Source organism: Cherax quadricarinatus, chromosome 7 (assembly GCF_038502225.1).
Source record: "Cherax quadricarinatus isolate ZL_2023a chromosome 7, ASM3850222v1, whole genome shotgun sequence".
Lineage (NCBI taxonomy): Eukaryota > Metazoa > Arthropoda > Malacostraca > Decapoda > Parastacidae > Cherax > Cherax quadricarinatus.
Genome location: NC_091298.1, coordinates 13,530,174 through 13,553,878, shown reverse-complemented (window position 1 = coordinate 13,553,878; position 23,705 = coordinate 13,530,174). Strand labels below are relative to the sequence as shown.

Sequence of the window (23,705 nt, the reverse complement as noted above, 5' to 3'; positions counted from 1 at the left end):
CGAGGCAGCGGAGGGGCCGGCGGTCAGAAGACCTCTCAGTGGTTACAGTGACCAGCGGGAGAGTTTGCTAAATACGTCGCTTTAAACACGAAACACTGCTAAAAATTCCACGTTACATACAGCATTGATGGGAAGCGCTGAATCCTTACAGGAGATATGAAAGAGAGCTGAGCGCTCTACTGTGCCATTAATTATTTATGATAGCTTTTGTTTCTAGAATGTAACTTTACACGGGATAGGCTCCCTAATGCGGTACATAATTAACCCGATTTACAATAAAACATAAAGCTGAATCTCTCGCTGCATTTCCCGAAACGCTGACACCGTATGGGCCATTTAGCGCCAGGGACTTGTGGATCCTCGGCCTTCCATCCGCTCAATTTCGCTCTGTGATCAGTCAGGCTGCTGCTGCTAGACCTTAATAATGTTATAAGTAGATCCTGGAAAGTCACTAGAAGTCGCTATCGTCATGGGAGCTGATGACAATGAAGGGGCTCTTGATTCAAAGAATCGGAGCGCCACAGTTAATGAAACCTTACTGGAATACTTGATATTCTCATTGTCCTACTGAAGTCTCCCAGCTCAGGCTGGCACTACTGAAGTTTCCCAGCTCAGAATGGCACTACTGAAGTCTCCCAGCTCAGTCTGACGCTACTAAAGCCTCCCAGCTCAAGCTGGCACTGCTGAAATCTCCCAGCTCAGGCTAGCACTACTGAAGTCTCCCAGCTCAGGCTGGTATTACTGAAGTCTCTCAGCTCAGGCTAGCACTACTGAAGTCTCCCAGCTCAGGCTGGTATTACTGAAGTCTCTCAGCTCAGGCTAGCACTACTGAAGTCTCCCAGCTCAGGCTAGCACTAAAGTCTCTCAGCTCAGGCTAGCACTACTGAAGTCTCCCAGCTGAGGCTGGCACTATTGATGTCCCCCAGCTCAGTTTGACGCTACTGAAGTCTCCCAGCTCAAGCTGATACCGCTGAAGTTTCCCAGCTTAGGCTGACACTACTGAAGCCTTCCGGCTCAGGCTGACACTACTGAAGTCTACCAGCTCAGGCTGGCATTACTGAAGTCTCCCAGCTCAGGCTGGCATTACTGAAGTCTCGCAGCTCAGGCTGACGCTACTGAAGTCTCCCAGCTCAGGCTAGCACTACTGAAGTCTCCCAGCTCAGGCTGGCACTACTGAAGTCTCGCAGCTCAGGCTGGCGCTACTGAAGTCTCCCAGCTCAGGCTGACACTACTGAAGTCTCGCAGCTCAGGCTGACGCTACTGAAGTCTCCCAGCTCAGGCTGGCACTACTTAAGTCTCCCAGCTCAGGCTGGCGCTACTGAAGTCTCCCAGCTCAGGCTGGCGCTACTGAAGTCTCCCAGCTCAGGCTGGCGCTACTGAAGTCTCCCAGCTCAGGCTGGCGCTACTGAAGTCTCCCAGCTCAGGCTGACACTACTGAAGTCTCCCAGCTCAGGCTGGCACTACTGAAGTGTCCCAGCTCAGGCTGGCACTACTGAAGTGTCCCAGCTCAGGCTGGCACTACTGAAGTATCGCAGCTCAGGCTGGCACTACTGAAGTCTCCCAGCTCAGGCTGGCACTACTGAAGTGTCCCAGCTCAGGCTGGCACTACTGAAGTCTACCAGCTCAGGCTGACACTACTGAAGTCTACCAGCTCAGGCTGACACTACTGAAGTCTACCAGCTCAGGCTGACACTACTGAAGCCTCCCAGCTCAGGCTGACACTACTGAAGCCTCCCAGCTCAGGCTGACACTACTGAAGTCTACCAGCTCAGGCTGACACTACTGAAGTCTACCAGCTCAGGCTGACACTACTGAAGTCTACCAGCTCAGGCTGACACTACTGAAGCCTCCCAGCTCAGGCTGACACTACTGAAGTCTACCAGCTCAGGTTGACACTACTGAAGTCTACCAGCTCAGGCTGACACTACTGAAGTCTACCAGCTCAGGCTGATACTACTGACACACTACACACTGTGTGGTGCAATATAGCAGGGCAACAGTTATGTTTGAGTCACACAATATAACATGGCAACAGTTATGTTTGAGTCACACAATATAACATGGCAACAGTTATGTTTGAGTCACACAATATAACAGGGCAACAGTTATGTTTGAGTCACACAATATAACATGGCAACAGTTATGTTTGAGTCACACAATATAACATGGCAACAGTTATGTTTGAGTCACACAATATAACATGGCAACAGTTATGTTTGAGTCACACAATATAACATGGCAACAGTTATGTTTGAGTCACACAATATAACAGGGCAACAGTTATGTTTGAGTCACACAATATAACATGGCAATAGTTATGTTTGAGTCACACAATATAACATGGCAACAGTTATGTTTGAGTCACACAATATAACATGGCAACAGTTATGTTTGAGTCACACAATATAACATGGCAACAGTTATGTTTGAGTCACACAATATAACATGGCAACAGTTATGTTTGAGTCACACAATATAACATGGCAACAGTTATGTTTGAGTCACACAATATAACATGGCAACAGTTATGTTTGAGTCACACAATATAACATGGCAACAGTTATGTTTGAGTCACACAATATAACATGGCAATAGTTATGTTTGAGTCACACAATATAACAGGGCAACAGTTATGTTTGAGTCACACAATATAACATGGCAACAGTTATGTTTGAGTCACACAATATAACAGGGCAACAGTTATGTTTGAGTCACACAATATAACAGGGCAACAGTTATGTTTGAGTCACACAATATAACATGGCAACAGTTATGTTTGAGTCACACAATATAACATGGCAACAGTTATGTTTGAGTCACACAATATAACATGGCAATAGTTATGTTTGAGTCACACAATATAACATGGCAACAGTTATGTTTGAGTCACACAATATAACATGGCAACAGTTATGTTTGAGTCACACAATATAACATGGCAACAGTTATGTTTGAGTCACACAATATAACTATCACATGGAAGAGCAACATACTGTTGATCTATTTTTTTCTAATTTAATTTTACTTAATGTATTACAGATGATGAGGAGTTATGTATACGATGATGAGGAGTTATGTATACGATGATGAGGAGTTATGTATACGATGATGAGGAGTTATGTATACGATGATGAGGAGTTATGTATACGATGGTAAACTGCCACTAACGAGGTATCAAACTTGATCTGAGTTTATTACATAGAGCCAAACGAAACTGAGAGGTTCACTTAACCCAAAAGATGTTTAATATTGCAAGATCATCACTCAACCCAGGAACATTATCTCTATGGATAATAATAATGATTATTATAATCAAATTTCATTTGGTATACTGCATAAAATTTCCGAGAAATAATGATAACGTTATTCTTACAGCTATGTACACTTGTTACACACACACACACATCGGGATCGGGACCAGGAGCTATGAATCGACGCCTGCAACCACAATTAATTGAGTACATACACACACACCACACATCCCTACCTTCTCTCAACACGCTTCCCCGCCACACCTACAATAACAATCTTCTGTCCACAAGCAAACAGTAGGACAAGTAGGTAGAAAGAAAAAAAGTGCAGGAAGAGGAATGCCTGGCAGCAGTAGGCCCGAGACTGCAGGTTCCTCCCCTTCTTCTTAATTCAACATTGATAGCGTCACTGGTCCGCCTCCTTGCATTAATTACTGCTCCTATAGTTCTACCTTGTTCTAGCTTGCTTAATACTTGCCGATGTTTTCTTAGTCGCCGTCTTTATTAGTCTTTCCTCTTCCTCGCTCTCTTAATTACACGTCTTGCACTTTTTCTTTCCGTGTTTTCTAGCTCACTTTTGTTGTATTTAATTTTTGGGTGATTTTGTTTTGTTCTAGTTTTAGTTTTTCACTTTCTCCTCGTAGATGGGAATTGTTGGTGTGTCGTTCAACCGCTGTACATGGTAATTTATTAACTAGTTCGTAATGTCACTCACCAATACAATATTTCACAACATTTCACTACAATCCTACAACATATCGCTCCCCCCCCCTCTTCCCCTACAACACACTCGCACCACGAAACACAACCCCCTCTCCCTAACACTCTTCAAACACACTTGCAGAGCTGGTATAGACCCGTGTTGTAACCTACACCCTGACAAACCTAGCATACATCAGTGTTGTAACCTACACCCTTGACAAACCTAGCATACACCAGTGTTGTAACCTACACCCTGACAAACCTAGCATACATCAGTGTTGTAACCTACACCCTTGACAAACCTAGCATACACCAGTGTTGTAACCTACACCCTGACAAACCTAGCATACACCAATGTTGTAACCTACACCCTGACAAACCTAGCATACACCAGTGTTGTGACCTACACCATGACAAACCTAGCATACACCAATGTTGTAACCTACACCCTGACAAACCTAGCATACTCCAGTGTTGTAACCTACACCCTGACAAACCTAGCATACACCAATGTTGTAACCTACACCCTGACAAACCTAGCATACACCAGTGTTGTGACCTACACCCTGACAAACCTAGCATACACCAATGTTGTAACCTACACCCTGACAAACCTAGCATACACCAGTGTTGTAACCTACACCCTGACAAACCTAGCATACACCAATGTTGTAACCTACACCCTGACAAACCTAGCATACACCAGTGTTGTAACCTACACCATGACAAACCTAGCATACTCCAGTGTTGTGACCTACACCATGACAAACCTAGCATACTCCAGTGTTGTAACCTACACCATGACAAACCTAGCATACTCCAGTGTTGTAACCTACACCCTGACAAACCTAGCATACACCAATGTTGTAACCTACACCCTGACAAACCTAGCATACACCAGTGTTGTAACCTACACCCTGACAAACCTAGCATACACCAATGTTGTAACCTACACCCTGACAAACCTAGCATACACCAGTGTTGTAACCTACACCCTGACAATCCTAGCATACACCAGTGTTGTTACCTCCGTCCACACACCGCCGCAACACATCCAGCACATGAAGCGCAACAGAGAGCTCAGTATCACGGAGCACTCAGTTCAACACAGCTCATCACTAATTCACATTAATCATAGTCCGTCTCCTCTCCCCTCCACACCTGCTTGAGGGGAAAAATGAGCTCCACAACCACTACAACAAGAGCCTTAAGGAGGCCGGTGAAGGTGGAGGCTAGAGAGTGGGAGACGTTGGGAGGGTGTGGTAGGAGAGACGTGGGGAGGGTGTAGTAGGAGAGACGTTGGGAGGGTGTGGTAGGAGAGACGTTGGGAAGGTGTGGTAGAAGAGACGTGGGGAGGGTGTGGTAGAAGAGACGGTGGGAGGGTGTGGTAGGAGAGACGGTGGGAGGGTGTGGTAGGAGACGTTGGGAGGGTGTGGTAGGAGAGACGTGGGGAGGGTGTGATAGGAGAGACGTGGGGAGGGTGTGGTAGGAGAGACGTGGGGAGGGTGTGATAGGAGAGACGTGGGGAGGGTGTGATAGGAGAGACGTGGGGAGGGTGTGATAGGAGAGACGTGGGGAGGGTGTGATAGGAGAGACGTGGGGAGGGTGTGATAGGAGAGACGTGGGGAGGGTGTGGTAGGAGAGACGTGGGGAGAGTAAGAGAGTGAAACAGGAAAAGAATTAAGGGTTAGAAAGCATTGAGATAAGAACTGGAAAGTCTTCTCACTTTCACTATCGTAGCTTTGAGTGCGCGTACACGTGTGCGTGTGCCCGCGCCCGCGCGCGGGTTGCGCGTGTGCATTTTCAATAAAGTTAGTAATTCCATAATCCATCAGGTTCCTTCCCTGCCGTCTCCCCTCATTTCCCCTCTCCTGCTTTCTCTCTTTCACACCTAATTCATATCTCCATCCTCTCTCCCCTCTCTCACTCACACATCATTATTCTCCCCTCCTCCTCACACCTATCACCCACTCTCTTTCTCTTGCTTTCTCTCTCTCTCTCGCTCACTCACTCTCTTCACTGATATACAGGAAGCACCCACTGGGATACAGGAAGCACCCAGTGGGATACAGGATGCACCCACTGGGATATAGGATGCACCCACTGGGATATAGGATGCACCCACTGGGATACAGGATGCACCCACTGGGATACAGGAAGCACCCACTGGGATACAGGAAGCACCCACTGGGATACAGGATGCACCCACTGGGATACAGGATGCACCCACTGGGATACAGGAAGCACCCACTGGGATACAGGATCCACCCACTGGGATACAGGAAGCACCCAGTGGGATACAGGATGCACCCACTGGGATATAGGATGCACCCACTGGGATATAGGATGCACCCACTGGGATACAGGATGCATCCACTGGGATACAGGAAGCACCCACTGGGATACAGGAAGCACCCACTGGGATACAGGATGCACCCACTGGGATACAGGATGCACCCACTGGGATATAGGATGCACCCACTGGGATACAAGATGCACCCACTGGGATACAGGATGCATCCACTGGGATACAGGGAGCATCCACTGGGATACAGGATGCACCCACTGGGATACAGGATGCATCCACTGGGATACAGGGAGCATCCACTGGGATACAGGATGCATCCACTGGGATACATGAAGTATCCACTGGGTTACTGGATGCATCCACCTATATTCCACAAACCACTACCAGTGGAAGACAGAAAGCTACCACTAGGATACATCCAGTATCCTGGCAACGAAGCTGAACACAGTCTTGAAATGTCATCTCTTATCATCACGCAACAGCAAGTTAATGTATCCTCTAAAACAGATTGGAGTAATGTGTTTCCATGGATCACATTAAGCCTACCAGCAACTGATCCCTTATCCTGAAGAACAAAGAACAAAGAATCCTATCTTGAACCAGGAGAGAACAATATGTGAAAGTTGAAGTTAGTCTAAGAAAACTTAATCTAACAAAAAAAAAAAAAAAAAAAAAAGAGAAGAAGAATTTAGCTTCTTTGTTAGCCATTTAACACTGTTATTCATTCACCTAAATAGACTTGCAATACACGTGTACATGTAAGTCACAATAATAACATAGAGGCCTAAGTCACACATTTACATAAATTTATCTTTGATATTTCTTTAAATTATGTTCAAGTTGGCTATGGTGAAGTTACTCTAGCTTTAAGGCACATTATTGATCATTTGTGAAGTACGGCCAGTGGAAGAGCGGAATATAAAAAAAATCACACCTATCCAGTAAATATCTAATATATATATATATATATATATATATATATATATATATATATATATATATATATATATATATATATATATATATATGTGTGTGTGTGTGTGTGTGTATGTCGTGCCGAATAGGTAAAACTGGTCAATTAGCAAAAAGTCATTTAAAATTAAGGTCTTTCTAAAATTTTCCTCTTATACGTTTAAAGATATATTTTTTCATTTATGTTGTTGTAAAAATTAATAATTTTGTACCAAAACATCCTTAGAAAACTTGTCTAACCTTATTATAACAAGCGCAATTTAATTTAGCCTAATCCAACTAAATATATTTTAGATAAGTTTACAATAATTTAATAATAAACAAACACAATGAAATATATTTGTTTCGTTAGGTTCAGAATGATTTTTGCTAAATTATTGCATACACAAAATTTCGCTTGCCTTATTCGGCAAGAAGAGCGTTGTTATTTAAACCAAAATCGCAAGTTTTACCTATTCGGCAAGACTAATATATACATTATATATATATAATGACAACGTTTTGCTCTGTGTAGAGCTTTTAAACCACTATACGGGGCGAAACGTTGTCCCAGTTAAAACACAGATCACTAAAAAACAACCAGGAATTATAAATGACACTCACCGGAAGTTTGAGAACCATTTGACGAGCTGGGCAGTGTTGTTCTTATTGAACTTAATGTCGGGAAAGTAAGTCTTGAGGACAGACGAAGATGGGTACCGGACGAAGAAGAACATGAGCTTCGCCTTACGTAGGTGCATCGGCGTCAGAGTGCTGGAGTGCGCTGGAGTTAAGGGGGAAAATCTTCCATGTAAATGTTTTCTTTACGCACGCAAACACACACAGTCATAGAAACAACACTGAATCAGTAAGTGATCCAGGCATTGAAAAAAAAAAAGACTAGCATCCCACGCACTAACTAAAAGAAAAATGAGAGACTGTACAAGGCTTCGAGAGATCGTGAAACGAGGGAAAGGGAGACGCGATGGTAGGACCAGCCTTCATCGGGACAACGTTTCGATGGTAGGACCAGCCTTCATCGGGACAACGTTTCGATCTGTGGTGTGTTGGGGAGGATGGGAAGGCTTTATTATGTCGAAACGTTATTCCGGTAAAAAAAAAAAAACTACTGCAACGTCTACCGCTACGAAAGAAAATAAGAATACAAATTACTCTATAAGTGAGAAAACGAGAATGCAAGAGAACGAGAAAGTTACTTTCCGTAGGCAGAAAACGGGAACCATAGTTACAATTGTCAAGGGGTAACGAAGTCAAATATAGTTAGTTACCAGACATAAAATAAAATTAAAGGATTATATTTCCCGCGTTTGTAAACGGAGACATTGAAATTTTCAACAAATTAGCGCATGGGATGCAAGTTTTTTTTTTTTTTTAGATATATTTATATATAAACTGAATGATTTGTAACACTAAGTAGCCATGTTATAGATATTTATATATCATGATTTTTTTTTCATTTTCGACATGAATTTAAATAAAATAGTTTGATATTGGTGTGTATGACGAGTGAGTCTTGAATGATTCATGAATTCAAACAACAGTAACCTTGGAAGCCTCCCTGAATGTCCCCTGGGGTAGGGGGGTGCCCTCTGAATGTTCCCTGGTGGATCCCCCTCTGAATGTTCCCTGGTGGATCCCCCTCTTAATGTTCCCTGGTGTGGGGGGGGCCTTGAATATTCCCTGGTGGATATAGACACTAACACGACCTATTATAACACTACAGTACAGTGTGGTTTATATGCTGAGCCAAGCGTGTGATACACACACACACACACACACACACACACACAATGTTCATGTAGGGAACCTAGACACAATAATGGAACGTTATGCAGTTTTAATGGGAGACGAAGGGTAAAATCGTGGAGAAAAATGGGTTCCTCGTTGAAGGGCCAAAATGGCGAAAAGTAGAGCAAAACTTAGCCAACGTTTCGGTCAAAGGTGACCTTTCTGAAGTTGGAAATAAAGATAAACTTAGAGTGAGAGGTTCATTAGTGACTTCCACAAGTGTATTTGTGTCACCCTAGAAGGGGTTCTGAATTGAGAATTATGAAAGGACTGTTCTCCTCATGACACAAGCTAAAATACGTTGCTGCAGGAGAACTTTGATAAGCGAAGACCAAGGAGAGAGCAACACCGTGAAGGTGATGATGACGTTGCTGTGGGAAAAAAGGAACAAAGCCAAGTGAACATGAAGAGGAGGTCAGGACGAAGGGAAATAATTCGAAGTGAACAGGACGAGAAAGAGAGAGAGAACGCGAGAGGGAACAATACACTGGACGGGGGAGGATAGGGGGAACAGTAAACCCTGGGTGAGTGGCACAATCACTGTCTTGTAGTAACCCGAGCCCACTAGATCCGACCGTGTATGCCAATCTCCATGAGATAATGAGGTAATTGGCCGATTACTTCTGAATAATTGAGAAATTAACCAGCTTATGAGAAACCAAGGTTCTCTGAGATGGTCAGTGGCCAACCCCTGAGAAATGCGAGACACGGGTCTTGAAGACGGTGAGTATAACACTCACAGCAAGATGCTGCACTAGTGTCTGCTGGCACAGTTAAGAGGAATGAAGATATTATTGTTACCTAAGAGAGGTGGGTAGGAGGGAGGGAGGGAATGTCTGAGGGAAGGAGAGAGGGACTGACGGAGAAAGGGAAGGTCAGAGGGAGGAAGGCAAGGTCAGAGGGAGGAAGGCAAGGTCAGAGGGAGGAAGGCAAGGTCAGAGGGAGGAAGGCAAGGTCAGAGGGAGGAAGGAAGCTATCAAGGTTTCTGTGATACTATTACGTGGGACTTACAAGGGAGGTGTAGCCGTGACGGGGGATCATCAGCTCTTGGAAACCTCAGCTTGTGGACAAATAAGAGGAAGCTTCGCTGTGGGGCTTCTTATAGCGACGAGTCTCGGAGGATTTGTTCACAAATCTCAAAAAAAAAAAAATGATATTTTTCCTATCTTTATCTTCGTCAAAGTATCCTGAGCTACACTATACACGAGAGGCTCTTCAACTGATGCAGGTCACTCGTTAACAAAATGGCTCTTCGCCTCATCATACGTTAGAAGGAACCATGAAAATATTCTCTGTCTGATTGGTTGGACTCCGACGCATCGCAACGTCTCTTCCAAGGTTTCTAACCCCAAATAAGATCTGAGTCTACCCAAAATCCCATTAGGAAGTCTGGGTGTAGCCGCACCCTGTAGACGTCGGCGAACCGCAAGTAGGATCGTGCGAAATAAGAGTAGGATCGAGTGTGACTGAAGCCCCACAGGTACAGAGCGAACCTTGAATCAGGAAACCAACCCTCTTTGTGTTTGCTTTGTAATGCAATCCAACCCTACTCCCCACTGCTTGACAATCTTTTACGACTGTAACGGCAAAACAAGACGATTGCCTAAAGTCTGATGTATTCTGCAACTTTGAGTGACAAAGATTCTCCCTTAGTTTCGACTTTTAAGCTACGATTCTGTTAAGGAGACAGCGTGTGAGGAAGGCCCTAAAATCGAGGTGTGGAACCTGAACCTACACTAAGCCCTCCCTTTTAGCCAATCCAGACTTCCGTCCGGGCCCAGATTACCAAAGCTGATCCACAGATTAGCCACGAGTCGCTGCGGGAGCCTTGAAGATTACAGACACAAAACACTGAGGTTCCCGTCCTAGCTATTGGCGTTTGACTAAGCCGGAGGTCAGAGATGCAAGACATGGAAAGAGTCGCAGGGAGGGAAGCCAGCCGAGGTAAACTTGTCGCAAAGGATGCTGTCAGGGGAAAACGTAGATATGAAAGATATTGTCGAATGGAAGCGTGAATATGGATGATAATGTTTGGTGGACACTATCAGATATGGAAGATATTGTCGGGTAGAAATATATGCTAATGGGACACAGGAGTAAAGTACTGCTAGTTTGCAGATGTATGTGATGCAAATGTGACAGGTGACAGGCGACAGGCGACAGGCGGAGGGGGAAATTACTACAAGTATACAGTAGGCAGATGTACGAGTGATTGGCAGGTGTATCGTAACCAGATGTAGAACGGCGAACAGGTGGAGGAAGAGACATCAAGGGTGGAGGAGGTATTTACACCAAGAAGTATTTATCTCTGTGCATATACACAGTGTGTAATGTTATCAGTGTCTTAGTAGCCTAAAGTATTCTTGACCCTCGAGTTGTTCATGGATTTGAAACTAAGGATGAAGTTAGTGGGTAGCAAGCTAGTAGATCTTTCTCTCTCTTTCTTACACACACACACACACACACACACACACACACACACACACACACACACACACACACACAGTGATCATTAAGAGCGAGTGACCGGTCCAGTCTCAAGTGTTTGGTTTCAACCTTCACATTGGTCCTTAAGACATGAATCACCTAATTAGCTCTCTAACACTCTCCGTGCCCTCTCCGCCCTCCCTTCCCTCACTACCTCCTCTCCCCTTCCATCACTACACCAGCATTCTCCCTCTATACTCCGTTCCCTTCCCAATCCGCCACCTTTCTCCCTACCACCCACTATTCTCCCAAACCTCAATCCATCTCCCCTTACTCCCGCCCCGCCCGACCCAATACAGACTGCCCTCTCTCGACCCAGTACCGACACCCCACCTCTCTTCCCCTCTCCGTCATCTTAGCTTCCCCTCTGCCAGCTCCCCTCCCGTGCAAAACCCATCACCCACTCCACAATACTCCCCCCCCCCCCACACACGCTTCAAGGACGCCTGTACGCTGCCTAACAGAGCCCGTCCTTGTGTCACACCGTTCCAAGGGTTAAACTCTCGGCTGCCATCCCTTCGAACACCCCCCCTCACCTCCCTTTCCACCCCCCCCAACTCGCCTTCTAGCGAAACCACTCCAAGACGACACGATTTTAACCTCTAAGGATCCTTAGAACAGGGACCAAAATGGCTGGTGTGGATGGATGGACCTGTATGTGTGTGTTTGTGTGTATTCCTGTAATCTACAGGTGTATGTATATCTATACTCACAGGTGGATGGAGGGGCCCTTTGTGTGTGTGTGTGTGTGTGTGTGTGTGTGTGCTACAGGTGTGTATACTCACAGGTGTGGCAGGGGTGAGTGACCAAGCCGGCTGACCTTTCATTAGGGAAGATGACAGGCCCACCCGCACGCATGTTCCTCTCGAACGCCGCACGATCTAGAATTCACCAAAGTCTTAAAATATGGAATGGGCGCGCGCAGGTGTACAGCGGCCGTGAGGGAAGGGGGAGGGAGGTGGGGAAGAATAGGAGAGAGGGAAGGGGAAGGGGTTGATGCACGTGTTTTGGACTTTGTTTACATGTTAAGGAAGGCACGAACGTATTTAAGTGTGTGTGTGTGTGTGTGTGTGTGTGTGTGTGTGTGTGTTTTTAGGGTTCTGTGTACGTGATTTTTGAGGTTTGAATATATTTTAGGGGCTATGTGTAAGTAATTTTAAGGGGGGGGCTGTTTTTATTTTGAGGACTGTATGTACGTGATTTGAAGTATAGTATGGGCGTGTAATTAAGGGCTTTGTATGTTTTCGGGGGCTCTGTGTACGTAAATTAGGTCTGTACACGTATAAATCTCTTCTAGGGGATTGTGTGCACGTATTTTAAGTGTATGTATATGTACGTTTTAAAGGAATGTGTGCATGTGCTTCAAGAATCTGTGTGTACGCATTAAGGGTCCGAGTGTACAATATTTAGTTGGTTGTGTACGTTTGAGCGATGTTGTAACTGCGGGTATTGAGAGATCTGTACGTACGTGTAATGGGGAGAATGTACATATGAGCCTGTACGTGTTCTGGGGTGTATATATTATGAGAGATTTAGTTGTAGTGTGTGTGTGTGGGGGGGGGGGTAATGCGTATTTTTTTGTGTGGGGTAGGAGGGGTGATGGGGACCTATATATGGGGAAGGATGGGGAAAATGGAGCGACCGCTAGAGATACACAGCTAAAGGTAATCACAAAATGCATTACAAGAAAATCGCCATCCGCTATAGTTAGCGATTCTATGAATCGCCACTCACTATAGTCAGCAATTCTATAAATCGCCAACTGCTATTGTCAGCGATCTTATGAACTGCCAACTGCTCCAGTCAGCAGTTCTATTAATCGCCAACTGCTATAGTCAGCGATCCTATGAATCGCCAACTGCTACAGTCAGCGATCCTATAAATCGCCAACTGCTATAGTCAGCAATCCTAAGAATCGCCAACTGCTACAAGAGTAGCATCTCCACTACTCAGCCTAGCTTCCTATCCACTTCCATACGCCCACGTCACCCCACTTAGAAAACTTAGCTATGCAATGCTACATTGAACTTTCTAAGCTAAACAAAGCTTTTTTTCGTTAAAAACAGTTTTAAGCTTGAAAAAGCGAGTATAGGTTTAGAAACTACGTTTATTACGCACAAATAAAGCGCACGTACGCTTAAGCTGTTTTAGGCTAAATGGGCTTAACTACGTTTCTTTATACGCCATCCTTCCTCAGGCTATACAAAGCTTACCCAAGCTCAACGCGCTGGGAGCTCACCCAGCGCTACGAGAAGCTCTCTCATGCAATACATATGTTAACTGCTGTTAAATATCTCGCAGGGTAACAGAGCTTATGTAAGCCACCTAAAACTCTGATGACGTTAACCTTAAACACTGCTTGTAATGACCTTAAACATTGGCTATAATGGCCTTAAACGTCGGTTATAATGATGTCCCTAAGCATCGCTTATAATGATGACCTTAAACATCGGTTAGACCGACCTTAAGCATCGGCTATAGTAACCTTCAACATCGCTTGTATTGCGCTAAACACTGCTCTGTTACACAGAGCGTATCTTGCATTATTTTAAACATAATTTATACTATTAAACATTTATTCTAAACATCGTTTATGTTGCGCTGATTCCTTCTATTGCCCATAAATATTGTTTATACTTAACATCGCTTATATCGGCCATAAATATCGTTCATATTAAATTTAAACATACATTATATTAACCTAAACATATATATTAACCTAAATATAATTTATACTGCCCTATACATAGATTACAGTAAACATAGATAATTGCCCTAAACATGGCTTACATTGCTTTAAACATAGATTATAGTGCCCTAAACATAGGCTATATTGTCCTAAACATAGGTTATATTGCCCTAAACATAGGCTATATTGTCCTAAACATAGGTTATATTGGCCTAAACATAGGCTATATTGTCCTAAACATAGGTTATATTGCCCTAAACATAGGCTATATTGTCCTAAACATAGGTTATATTGCCCTAAACATAGGCTATATTGTCCTAAACATAGGTTATATTGCCCTAAACATAGGCTATATTGTCCTAAACAGGTTATATTGCCCTAAACATAGGCTATATTGTCCTAAACATAGGTTATATTGCCCTAAACATAGGCTATATTGTCCTAAACATAGGTTATATTGCCCTAAACATAGGCTATATTGTCCTAAACATAGGTTATATTGCCCTAAACATAGGCTATATTGTCCTAAACATAGGTTATATTGCCCTAAACATAGGCTATATTGTCCTAAACATAGGTTATATTGCCCTAAACATTGCTAGAAATGATGCAATCAGACTATAGACATAACTAAGTCATGCTACGACTCACTATTATGTTTCCCTAAACATCCATGAATTCCCGTGAACCCTAACTGTATCGCGTTACGACCCGATAAACAAACATCGCTACACAACTCTAAACATAGTCATATTTTACAAAAAAAAAAAATCCATATACCGCTAAACATCGCTACATCTCGCTAAACATCGCTGCAACCCGCTAACCATTGCTACATCTCGGTAACCACTGCTACAGCCCGGTAAAGATCGTTGTATTACGTTAAACAATCGCTACGTCATGGTTATATAACGTTAAACATCGTTAAGTTACATTAAACATCGCTACTTAACGTTAAACATCGCTGTATTGTTTCTCTCCACTACAAGCCAGCTCCACTGTCTCCCCACTACGAGTCAGTTCCACTGTCTCCCCACTACGAGTCAGTTCCACTGTCTCCCCACTACGAGCCAGTTCCACTGTCTCCCCACTACGAGCTAGTTCCACTGTCTCCCCACTACGAGCCAGCTCCATTGTCTCCCCACTACAAGCCAGCTCCACTGTCTCCCCACTACGAGTCAGTTCCACTGTCTCCCCACTACGAGTCAGTTCCACTGTCTCCCCACTACGAGTCAGTTCCACTGTCTCCCCACTACGAGCCAGTTCCACTGTCTCCCCACTACGAGCTAGTTCCACTGTCTCCCCACTACGAGCCAGCTCCAAGCCAGCTCCATTGTCTCCCCACTACCAGCCAGCTCCACTGTCTCCCCACTACGAGCCAGCTCCACTGTCTCCCCACTACGAGCAAGCTCCACTGTCTCCCCACTACGAGCCAGTTCCACTGTCTCCCCACTACGAGCCAGTTCCACTGTCTCCCCACTACGAGCCAGTTCCACTGTCTCCCCACTACGAGCCAGTTCCACTGTCTCCCCACTACGAGCCAGTTCCACTGTCTCCCCACTACGAGCCAGTTCCACTGTCTCCCCACTACGAGCCAGCTCCACTGTCTCCCCACTACGAGCCAGCTCCACTGTCTCCCCATTAAGAGACAGCCCCACCACTGTGTCCCAACTAAGAGATAACTCCTCCACTGTCTCCCCACTAAAGATAGCCCCCACCACCGTCTCCCCAGTAAGAGACAGCTCCTCCACTCTCTCCCCACTAAGACAGCTCCTCCAATGTCTTCCCACTAAGAGCTTCATTATCTCCCCACAAACAGACACCTCCTCTATTATCTCCCCACTAGGCTATCAATGCATTCATTATTCCAAAGGTCTGATGACCATTCAGGTCCGTACTAGGCACCTTCACCGAGGTCAACAACAGTCTGGCTTGTCACAGACCAGGGTGGAGACGAGCGCATGGAGGATCGAACCCCCACAATGAGTTTAGCACCTCACAAAACACAGTACCATGGTGTGTTTCGCACGCCCACCCATGCTGACACTCCAGCACTCCACCACCCCTCCGTCCATTTAAGTAAGTGTGCACCCACTACCCACGCCCATTTAAGAAAGTGTGCACCCACTACCCACGCCCACGCTTTTCATCAACTCAGCACAAAAATCAATAATCTCGTAAACCGTAGGAGAGAGAGAGAGAGAGAGAGAGAGAGAGAGAGAGAGAGAGAGAGAGAGAGAGAGACTGACTGACTGAGAATGTGTGTGAGAGAGAAAGAGAGAGAGAGAGAGAGAGAGAGAGAGAGAGAGAGAGAGAGAGAGAGAGAGAGAGAGAGAGAGAGAGAGAGAGAGAGAGAGAGAGAGAGAGAGAATGAGAATGAAGATAAATATACAGCGTTGCAAAGGAAAGTTGAAAGACAATTAAAATAAATTAGGATGTAGAGACGGTGAATAAATGGAATACACTGACGATGAATAAAGTGGAATAAACCTTAGGAATAACACTCGTCAGTGATAAACCGAAAATTTCTCTCTCTCTCTCTCTCTCTCTCTCTCTCTCTCTCTCTCTCTCTAAGGAATCTCCTTCAGTCACAGCAAATAGGGTGGTAAGCTTGGTGGCTGGTGGAGTGGGTGGCATCATGCAACGAGGGAGACGGGGAGGGGAAGAAATAGAGGAAGAGGAGGGAAGGGGGTGTTAATTAACCCCATTAGGTACACTGGTACCTTATGCTACACTTAAATTACTTTCAGTAGGTACTGGAGTGTCTTATACATTGTATAACATCCAGTAGGTACTGAAAAGTCTTATATAGGGTATAATATCCAGTGGGTACTGGAGTATCTTATACAGGGTATAATATCCAGTGGGTGCTGGAGTGTTTTATACATTGTATAACATCCAGTAGGTACTGGAGTTTCTTACACAGGGTATAACATCCAGTAGGTACTGGAGTGTCTTACACAGTGTATAACATCCAGCAGGTAGGTAGGGAGGGAGGTACTGCAGCTGTCTAACACCTTTTCCCCCCTAGATGCAACCTACAACAGTGGGTTAACACACAGGTGCCTATCTGTACTGCTAGGTGAGCAGGGGCAGCAGGACTGTGAAGATATTCACCCGTATGTTTACCCTGCGTGGGAATCGAATTCCTGATCCTGCTATTGCGAGTCAGATGCTCTCTCCAATGAGCTACGCGGTATCCCCCCACGGGGGGAGAGGGTGAGGGGAGACGGGGAGGGGCTCAGGGAGAGAAAGAGAGGAAGGAAAGGGGGAAAATTATGGGGAGGTGAAAATGGGGGTGAAGGGGTAGTGGGAATATGGCATGAAGATGGGGAGGGGAGTTAGAGGGAGGTAGGATTTGGGGGAGGGTAGGATATGGTAGAGAAAACGGTAACCTGGAAAGGGGAGGGTGGGAGGGGTGGAATGGAAGGATATAGGAGGTAGGTAGAGAGGAAGGGAGGAAGTGGGGGGTAAGGAGAAAGAGGGAGGGAAAGAAAACGGTAACCTGAAATGGAGAGAGAGAGATTCACGTACAACAGGCGAGAAAGAAGTGAGAGACGGTAGAGTATGAAGTGAATATACAATAAAGAGAAATGAGAAAAGACATGAGGAGGGAGAGATGGGGAAGCAGGGAGAGGGAGAGAATGAGACGGAGGGAGAGGGGGAGCATGCGGGTACCAGCTTCCTGGGGAGGAAGAGTTTGATATTGACACCTTGACCACGGACGGAGAGAGTGAGAGAGAGAGAGAGAGAGAGAGAGAGAGAGAGAGAGAGAGAGAGAGAGAGAGAGAGAGAGAGAGAGAGAGAGAGAGAGGGAGGGAGAGGACAACGAACATGTTATTCAGAAGACGCACGCACGCACGCACGCACACGCAGTCACTATGTACCTAACATAGGGAAGGGTTTAAGTATCACTAAGGAGCAACATTAGCCTAAATGTAACAAAAGAAATTAAGATTAATATAATTAAACCCTATAAGGGTCATTATCAAGGGTATTAACTAGAAGACACGAGCACTAAGGTAAAAGTGGTAATTGCCTTCATTGAGCACTGGGGTGAACGATGGGGAGGTTTGAGCACTGGGGTGAACGATGGGGAGGTTTGAGCACTGGGGTGAACGATGGGGAGGTTTGAGCACTGGGGTGAACGATGGGGAGGTTTGAGCACTGGGGTGAACGATGGGGAGGTTTGAGCACTGGGGTGAACGATGGGGAGGTTTGAGCAGTGGGTGAACGATGGGGAGGTTTGAGCACTGGGGTGAACGATGGGGAGGTTTGAGCACTGGGTGAACGATGGGGGAGGTTTGAGCACTGGGGAGAACGATGGGGAGGTTTGAGCACTGGGGTGGTGGGGAGGTTTGAGCACTGGGGTGATGGGGAGATTTGAGCACTGGGATGATGGGAAGGTTTGAGCACTGGGGTGATGGGAAGGTTTGAGCACTAGGGTGAACGATGGGGAGTTTTGAGCACTGGGGTGATGGGGAGGTTTGAGCACTAGGGTGAACGAAGGGGAGGTTTGAGCACTGGGGTGAACGATGGGAAAGTTTGAGCACTGGGGTGAATGATGGGGAAGTTTGAGCACTGAGATGATGGGGAGGTTTGAGCACTGCGGTGATGGGGAGGTTTGAGCACTGGGGTGGATGATGGGGGAGGTTTGAGCACTGGGGTGATGGGGAGGTTTGAGCACTGGGGTGAACGATGGGGAGGGTTGAACACTGGGGTGATGGGGAGGGTTGAGCACTGGGGTGAACAATGGGGGAGGTTTGAGCACTGGGGTGATGGGGAGGTTTGAGCACTGGGATGATGGGGAGGTTTGAGCACTGGGATGATGGGAGGTTTGAGCACTGGGGTGATGGGGAGGTTGAGCACTGGGATGATGGGAGGTTTGAGCACTGGGATGATGGGGAGGTTTGAGCACTGGGATGATGGGAGGTTTGAGCACTGGGGTGATGGGGAGGTTTGAGCACTGGGATGATGGGAGGTTTCAGCACTGGGGTGATGGGGAGGTTTGAGCACTGGGATGATGGGAGGTTTGAGCACTGGGGTGGTGGGGAGGTTTGAGCACTGGGATGATGGGGAGGTTTGAGCATTGGGATGATGGGGAGGTTTGAGCACTGGGGTGATGGGGAGGTTTGAGCACTAGGGTGAACGAAGGGGAGGTTTGAGCACTGGGGTGAACGATGGGGAAGTTTGAGCACTGAGGTGATGGGGAGGTTTGAGCACTACGGTGATGGGGAGGTTTGAGCACTGGGTGAACGATGGGGGAGGTTTGAGCACTGGGGAGAACGATGGGGAGGTTTGAGCACTGGGGTGGTGGGGAGGTTTGAGCACTGGGGTGATGGGGAGATTTGAGCACTGGGATGATGGGAAGGTTTGAGCACTGGGGTGATGGGAAGGTTTGAGCACTAGGGTGAACGATGGGGAGTTTTGAGCACTGGGGTGATGGGGAGGTTTGAGCACTAGGGTGAACGAAGGGGAGGTTTGAGCACTGGGGTGAACGATGGGAAAGTTTGAGCACTGGGGTGAATGATGGGGAAGTCTGAGCACTGAGATGATGGGGAGGTTTGAGCACTGCGGTGATGGGGAGGTTTGAGCACTGGGGTGGATGATGGGGGAGGTTTGAGCACTGGGGTGATGGGGAGGTTTGAGCACTGGGGTGAACGATGGGGAGGGTTGAACACTGGGGTGATGGGGAGGGTTGAGCACTGGGGTGAACAATGGGGGAGGTTTGAGCACTGGGGTGATGGGGAGGTTTGAGCATTGGGATGATGGGGAGGTTTGAGCACTGGGATGATGGGAGGTTTGAGCACTGGGGTGATGGGGAGGTTGAGCACTGGGATGATGGGAGGTTTGAGCACTGGGATGATGGGGAGGTTTGAGCACTGGGATGATGGGAGGTTTGAGCACTGGGGTGATGGGGAGGTTTGAGCACTGGGATGATGGGAGGTTTCAGCACTGGGGTGATGGGGAGGTTTGAGCACTGGGATGATGGGAGGTTTGAGCACTGGGGTGGTGGGGAGGTTTGAGCACTGGGATGATGGGGAGGTTTGAGCATTGGGATGATGGGGAGGTTTGAGCACTGGGGTGATGGGGAGGTTTGAGCACTAGGGTGAACGAAGGGGAGGTTTGAGCACTGGGGTGAATGATGGGGAAGTTTGAGCACTGAGGTGATGGGAGGTTTGAGCACTACGGTGATGGGGAGGTTTGAGCACTGGGTGAACGATGGGGGAGGTTTGAGCACTGGGGAGAACGATGGGGAGGTTTGAGCACTGGGGTGGTGGGGAGGTTTGAGCACTGGGGTGATGGGGAGATTTGAGCACTGGGATGATGGGAAGGTTTGAGCACTGGGGTGATGGGAAGGTTTGAGCACTAGGGTGAACGATGGGGAGTTTTGAGCACTGGGGTGATGGGGAGGTTTGAGCACTAGGGTGAACGAAGGGGAGGTTTGAGCACTGGGGTGAACGATGGGAAAGTTTGAGCACTGGGGTGAATGATGGGGAAGTTTGAGCACTGAGATGATGGGGAGGTTTGAGCACTGCGGTGATGGGGAGGTTTGAGCACTGGGGAGAACGATGGGGAGGTTTGAGCACTGGGGTGGTGGGGAGGTTTGAGCACTGGGGTGAACGATGGGGAGGGTTGAACACTGGGGTGATGGGGAGGGTTGAGCACTGGGGTGAACAATGGGGGAGGTTTGAGCACTGGGGTGATGGGGAGGTTTGAGCACTGGGATGATGGGGAGGTTTGAGCACTGGGATGATGGGAGGTTTGAGCACTGGGGTGATGGGGAGGTTGAGCACTGGGATGATGGGAGGTTTGAGCACTGGGATGATGGGGAGGTTTGAGCACTGGGATGATGGGAGGTTTGAGCACTGGGGTGATGGGGAGGTTTGAGCACTGGGATGATGGGAGGTTTCAGCACTGGGGTGATGGGGAGGTTTGAGCACTGGGATGATGGGAGGTTTGAGCACTGGGGTGGTGGGGAGGTTTGAGCACTGGGATGATGGGGAGGTTTGAGCATTGGGATGATGGGGAGGTTTGAGCACTGGGGTGATGGGGAGGTTTGAGCACTAGGGTGAACGAAGGGGAGGTTTGAGCACTGGGGTGAACGATGGGAAAGTTTGAGCACTGGGGTGAATGATGGGGAAGTTTGAGCACTGAGGTGATGGGGAGGTTTGAGCACTGCGGTGATGGGGAGGTTTGAGCACTGGGGTGGATGATGGGGGAGGTTGGAACACTGGGGTGGATGATGGGGGAGGTTTGAGCACTGGGGTGATGGGGAGGTTTGAGCACTGGGGTGAACGATGGGGAGGGTTGAACACTGGGGTGATGGGGAGGGTTGAGCACTGGGGTGAACAATGGGGGAGGTTTGAGCACTGGGGTGATGGGGAGGTTTGAGCACTGGGATGATGGGGAGGTTTGAGCACTGGGATGATGGGAGGTTTGAGCACTGGGGTGATGGGGAGGTTGAGCACTGGGATGATGGGAGGTTTGAGCACTGGGATGATGGGGAGGTTTGAGCACTGGGATGATGGGAGGTTTGAGCACTGGGGTGATGGGGAAGTTTGAGCACTGGGATGATGGGAGGTTTGAGCACTGGGATGATGGGAGGTTTGAGCACTGGGGTGGTGGGGAGGTTTGAGCACTGGGATGATGGGGAGGTTTGAGCACTGGGATGATGGGGAGGTTTGAGCACTGGGATGATGGGAGGTTTGAGCACTGGGGTGATGGGAGGTTTGAGCACTGGGATGATGGGAGGTTTGAGCACTGGGATGATGGGAGGTTTGAGCACTGGGGTGATGGGGAAGTTTGAGCACTAGGATGATGGGAGGTTTGAGCACTGGGGTGATGGGGAGGTTTGAACACTGGCATGAATTATGGGGAGGTTTGAACACTGGCATGAATTATGGGGAGGTTTGAACACTGGGGTGAATGATGGGGAGGTTTGAACACTGGGGTGAATGATGGGGAGGTTTGAGCACTGGGGTGAATGATGGGGAGGTTTGAGCACTGGGGTGAATGATGGGGAGTTTTGAGCATTGGGGTGAATGATGGGGAGGTTTGAACACTGGGGTGAATGATGGGGAGGTTTGAACACTGGGGTGAATGATGGGGAGGTTTGAACACTGGGGTGAATGATGGGGAGGTTTGAACACTGGGGTGAATGATGGGGAGGTTTGAACACTGGGGTGAATGATGGGGAGGTTTGAACACTGGGGTGAATGATGGGGAGGTTTGAACACTGGGGTGAATGATGGGGAGGTTTGAACACGGGGGTGAATGATGGGGAGGTTCGAGCGTTGGGGTGAATGATGGGTCACCACATGGGTAAATTCTGAGGCAACATTAAGGTAAAGAACACCGAGAGATGCAGGGAAGACATGAACCTAATTCACACTAAGGTCAACATTTAGGCAAATGTGAGTTAGGGTAAACACTGACAGCCAGGGTATATATCTTTTAGGTAAGAAAGGAGAGTCTGGAACAGGAGGAATGGGAAGAAATTGAGAGATGAGAATTGTAGTCAAATAAGGAGTAAAGAGAAAAGAAATGGGATGATTACACATTGGAGTAAATGAATCGGGAAAGGGATCATGTAACAGAATGGGGAGTTCAGATAAACAGTAAAATGAGCTGAACAGTAGGAAAATGGTTTTAGGTGTAGGGAATGGACATAGGTAAATAGGACCATAGGGAATGAACATAGGTAAACAGGCAAGATTTGGTAGGAATTGGAATGAGATGGTAGAACTGATGTAAGAGCAAGAGATAGAATGGGAACTGGGGTGTAAACAGACTGGGGGAGACTGGTTTAGAATATAATGGGCAGATGTGCTTGGGGGTAGACTAGATTGGGGAGGAGTTTCAGGATGACTGGGGAGAAAAATGGCAGAAGCAGAATTTGTAGATGAGCAGCTTGGAAAAGGAAGGAGTGGGGGTCAGATATGGACAGTAAAGATGTATCAATTTGAAGGAATAAAGAAGAATAGAGGTAGGATATCAGAGAGAGAGAGAGAGAGAGAGAGAGAGAGAGAGAGAGAGAGAGAGAGAGAGAGAGAGAGAGAGAGAGAGAGAGAGAGAGAGAGGAGAGAGAGCAGAGAAGGATTATCGAAGAAGTAAAGAGGATTGACTTGGCTCAGCATGAGGGAGGGAGGGATTGATGCATGGAAGAGTTGACCCCGACTGGAGTGTATAGGATGTAACATGTGCATGTGATTAGAGAGGGAAGTATGGTGAGTGGGAGTTGCGTGGGAGGTATCTTGGAGGGAGAGTGCACAGGATCATGTGGAATGGGAGATATCATGCAAGTGAGAATGTCAGGGGAAAAAACAACACATGCATGACCAGCATGGTGGGTGTTAGAGGTGTGGGTTTTCAGCGGGGGCGAAGTAAATGTAAGGGAGCACATAAGTGAAGTTCCAGGAGAGAAAAGGTGAAGACTGGTACAACCAAGGGTGGTGGCTATACAAGTAGGAATGATAGTGGTACAAGCATGGATGGTAGTGTTATA

General features: G+C 47.0%; 1 protein-coding gene and 1 long non-coding RNA gene across 6 annotated transcripts in view; one reads left to right on the top strand and one right to left on the bottom strand.

The window, feature by feature from the left end:
- Nucleotides 1-23,705, bottom strand: part of pros (homeobox protein prospero) — a 353,602-nt gene that overhangs the window by 19,637 nt on the left and 310,260 nt on the right. For 3 of the 5 annotated variants that reach the window (XM_070082294.1, XM_053773790.2, XM_070082293.1), the window contains 2 exons: nucleotides 12,294-12,389; nucleotides 7,837-7,996 (listed from right to left, as the gene is read on the bottom strand). In XM_070082294.1, the coding sequence (XP_069938395.1) occupies nucleotides 7,837-7,996; nucleotides 12,294-12,389 (256 nt within the window). The remainder of the gene's footprint in view (nucleotides 1-7,836; nucleotides 7,997-12,293; nucleotides 12,390-23,705) is intronic. The other 2 variants (XM_070082295.1, XM_070082296.1) reach the window with 1 other exon arrangement.
- LOC138852340 (uncharacterized) overlaps nucleotides 1-23,705 on the top strand; it is a 286,701-nt gene that overhangs the window by 63,886 nt on the left and 199,110 nt on the right. The window lies entirely within an intron of this gene.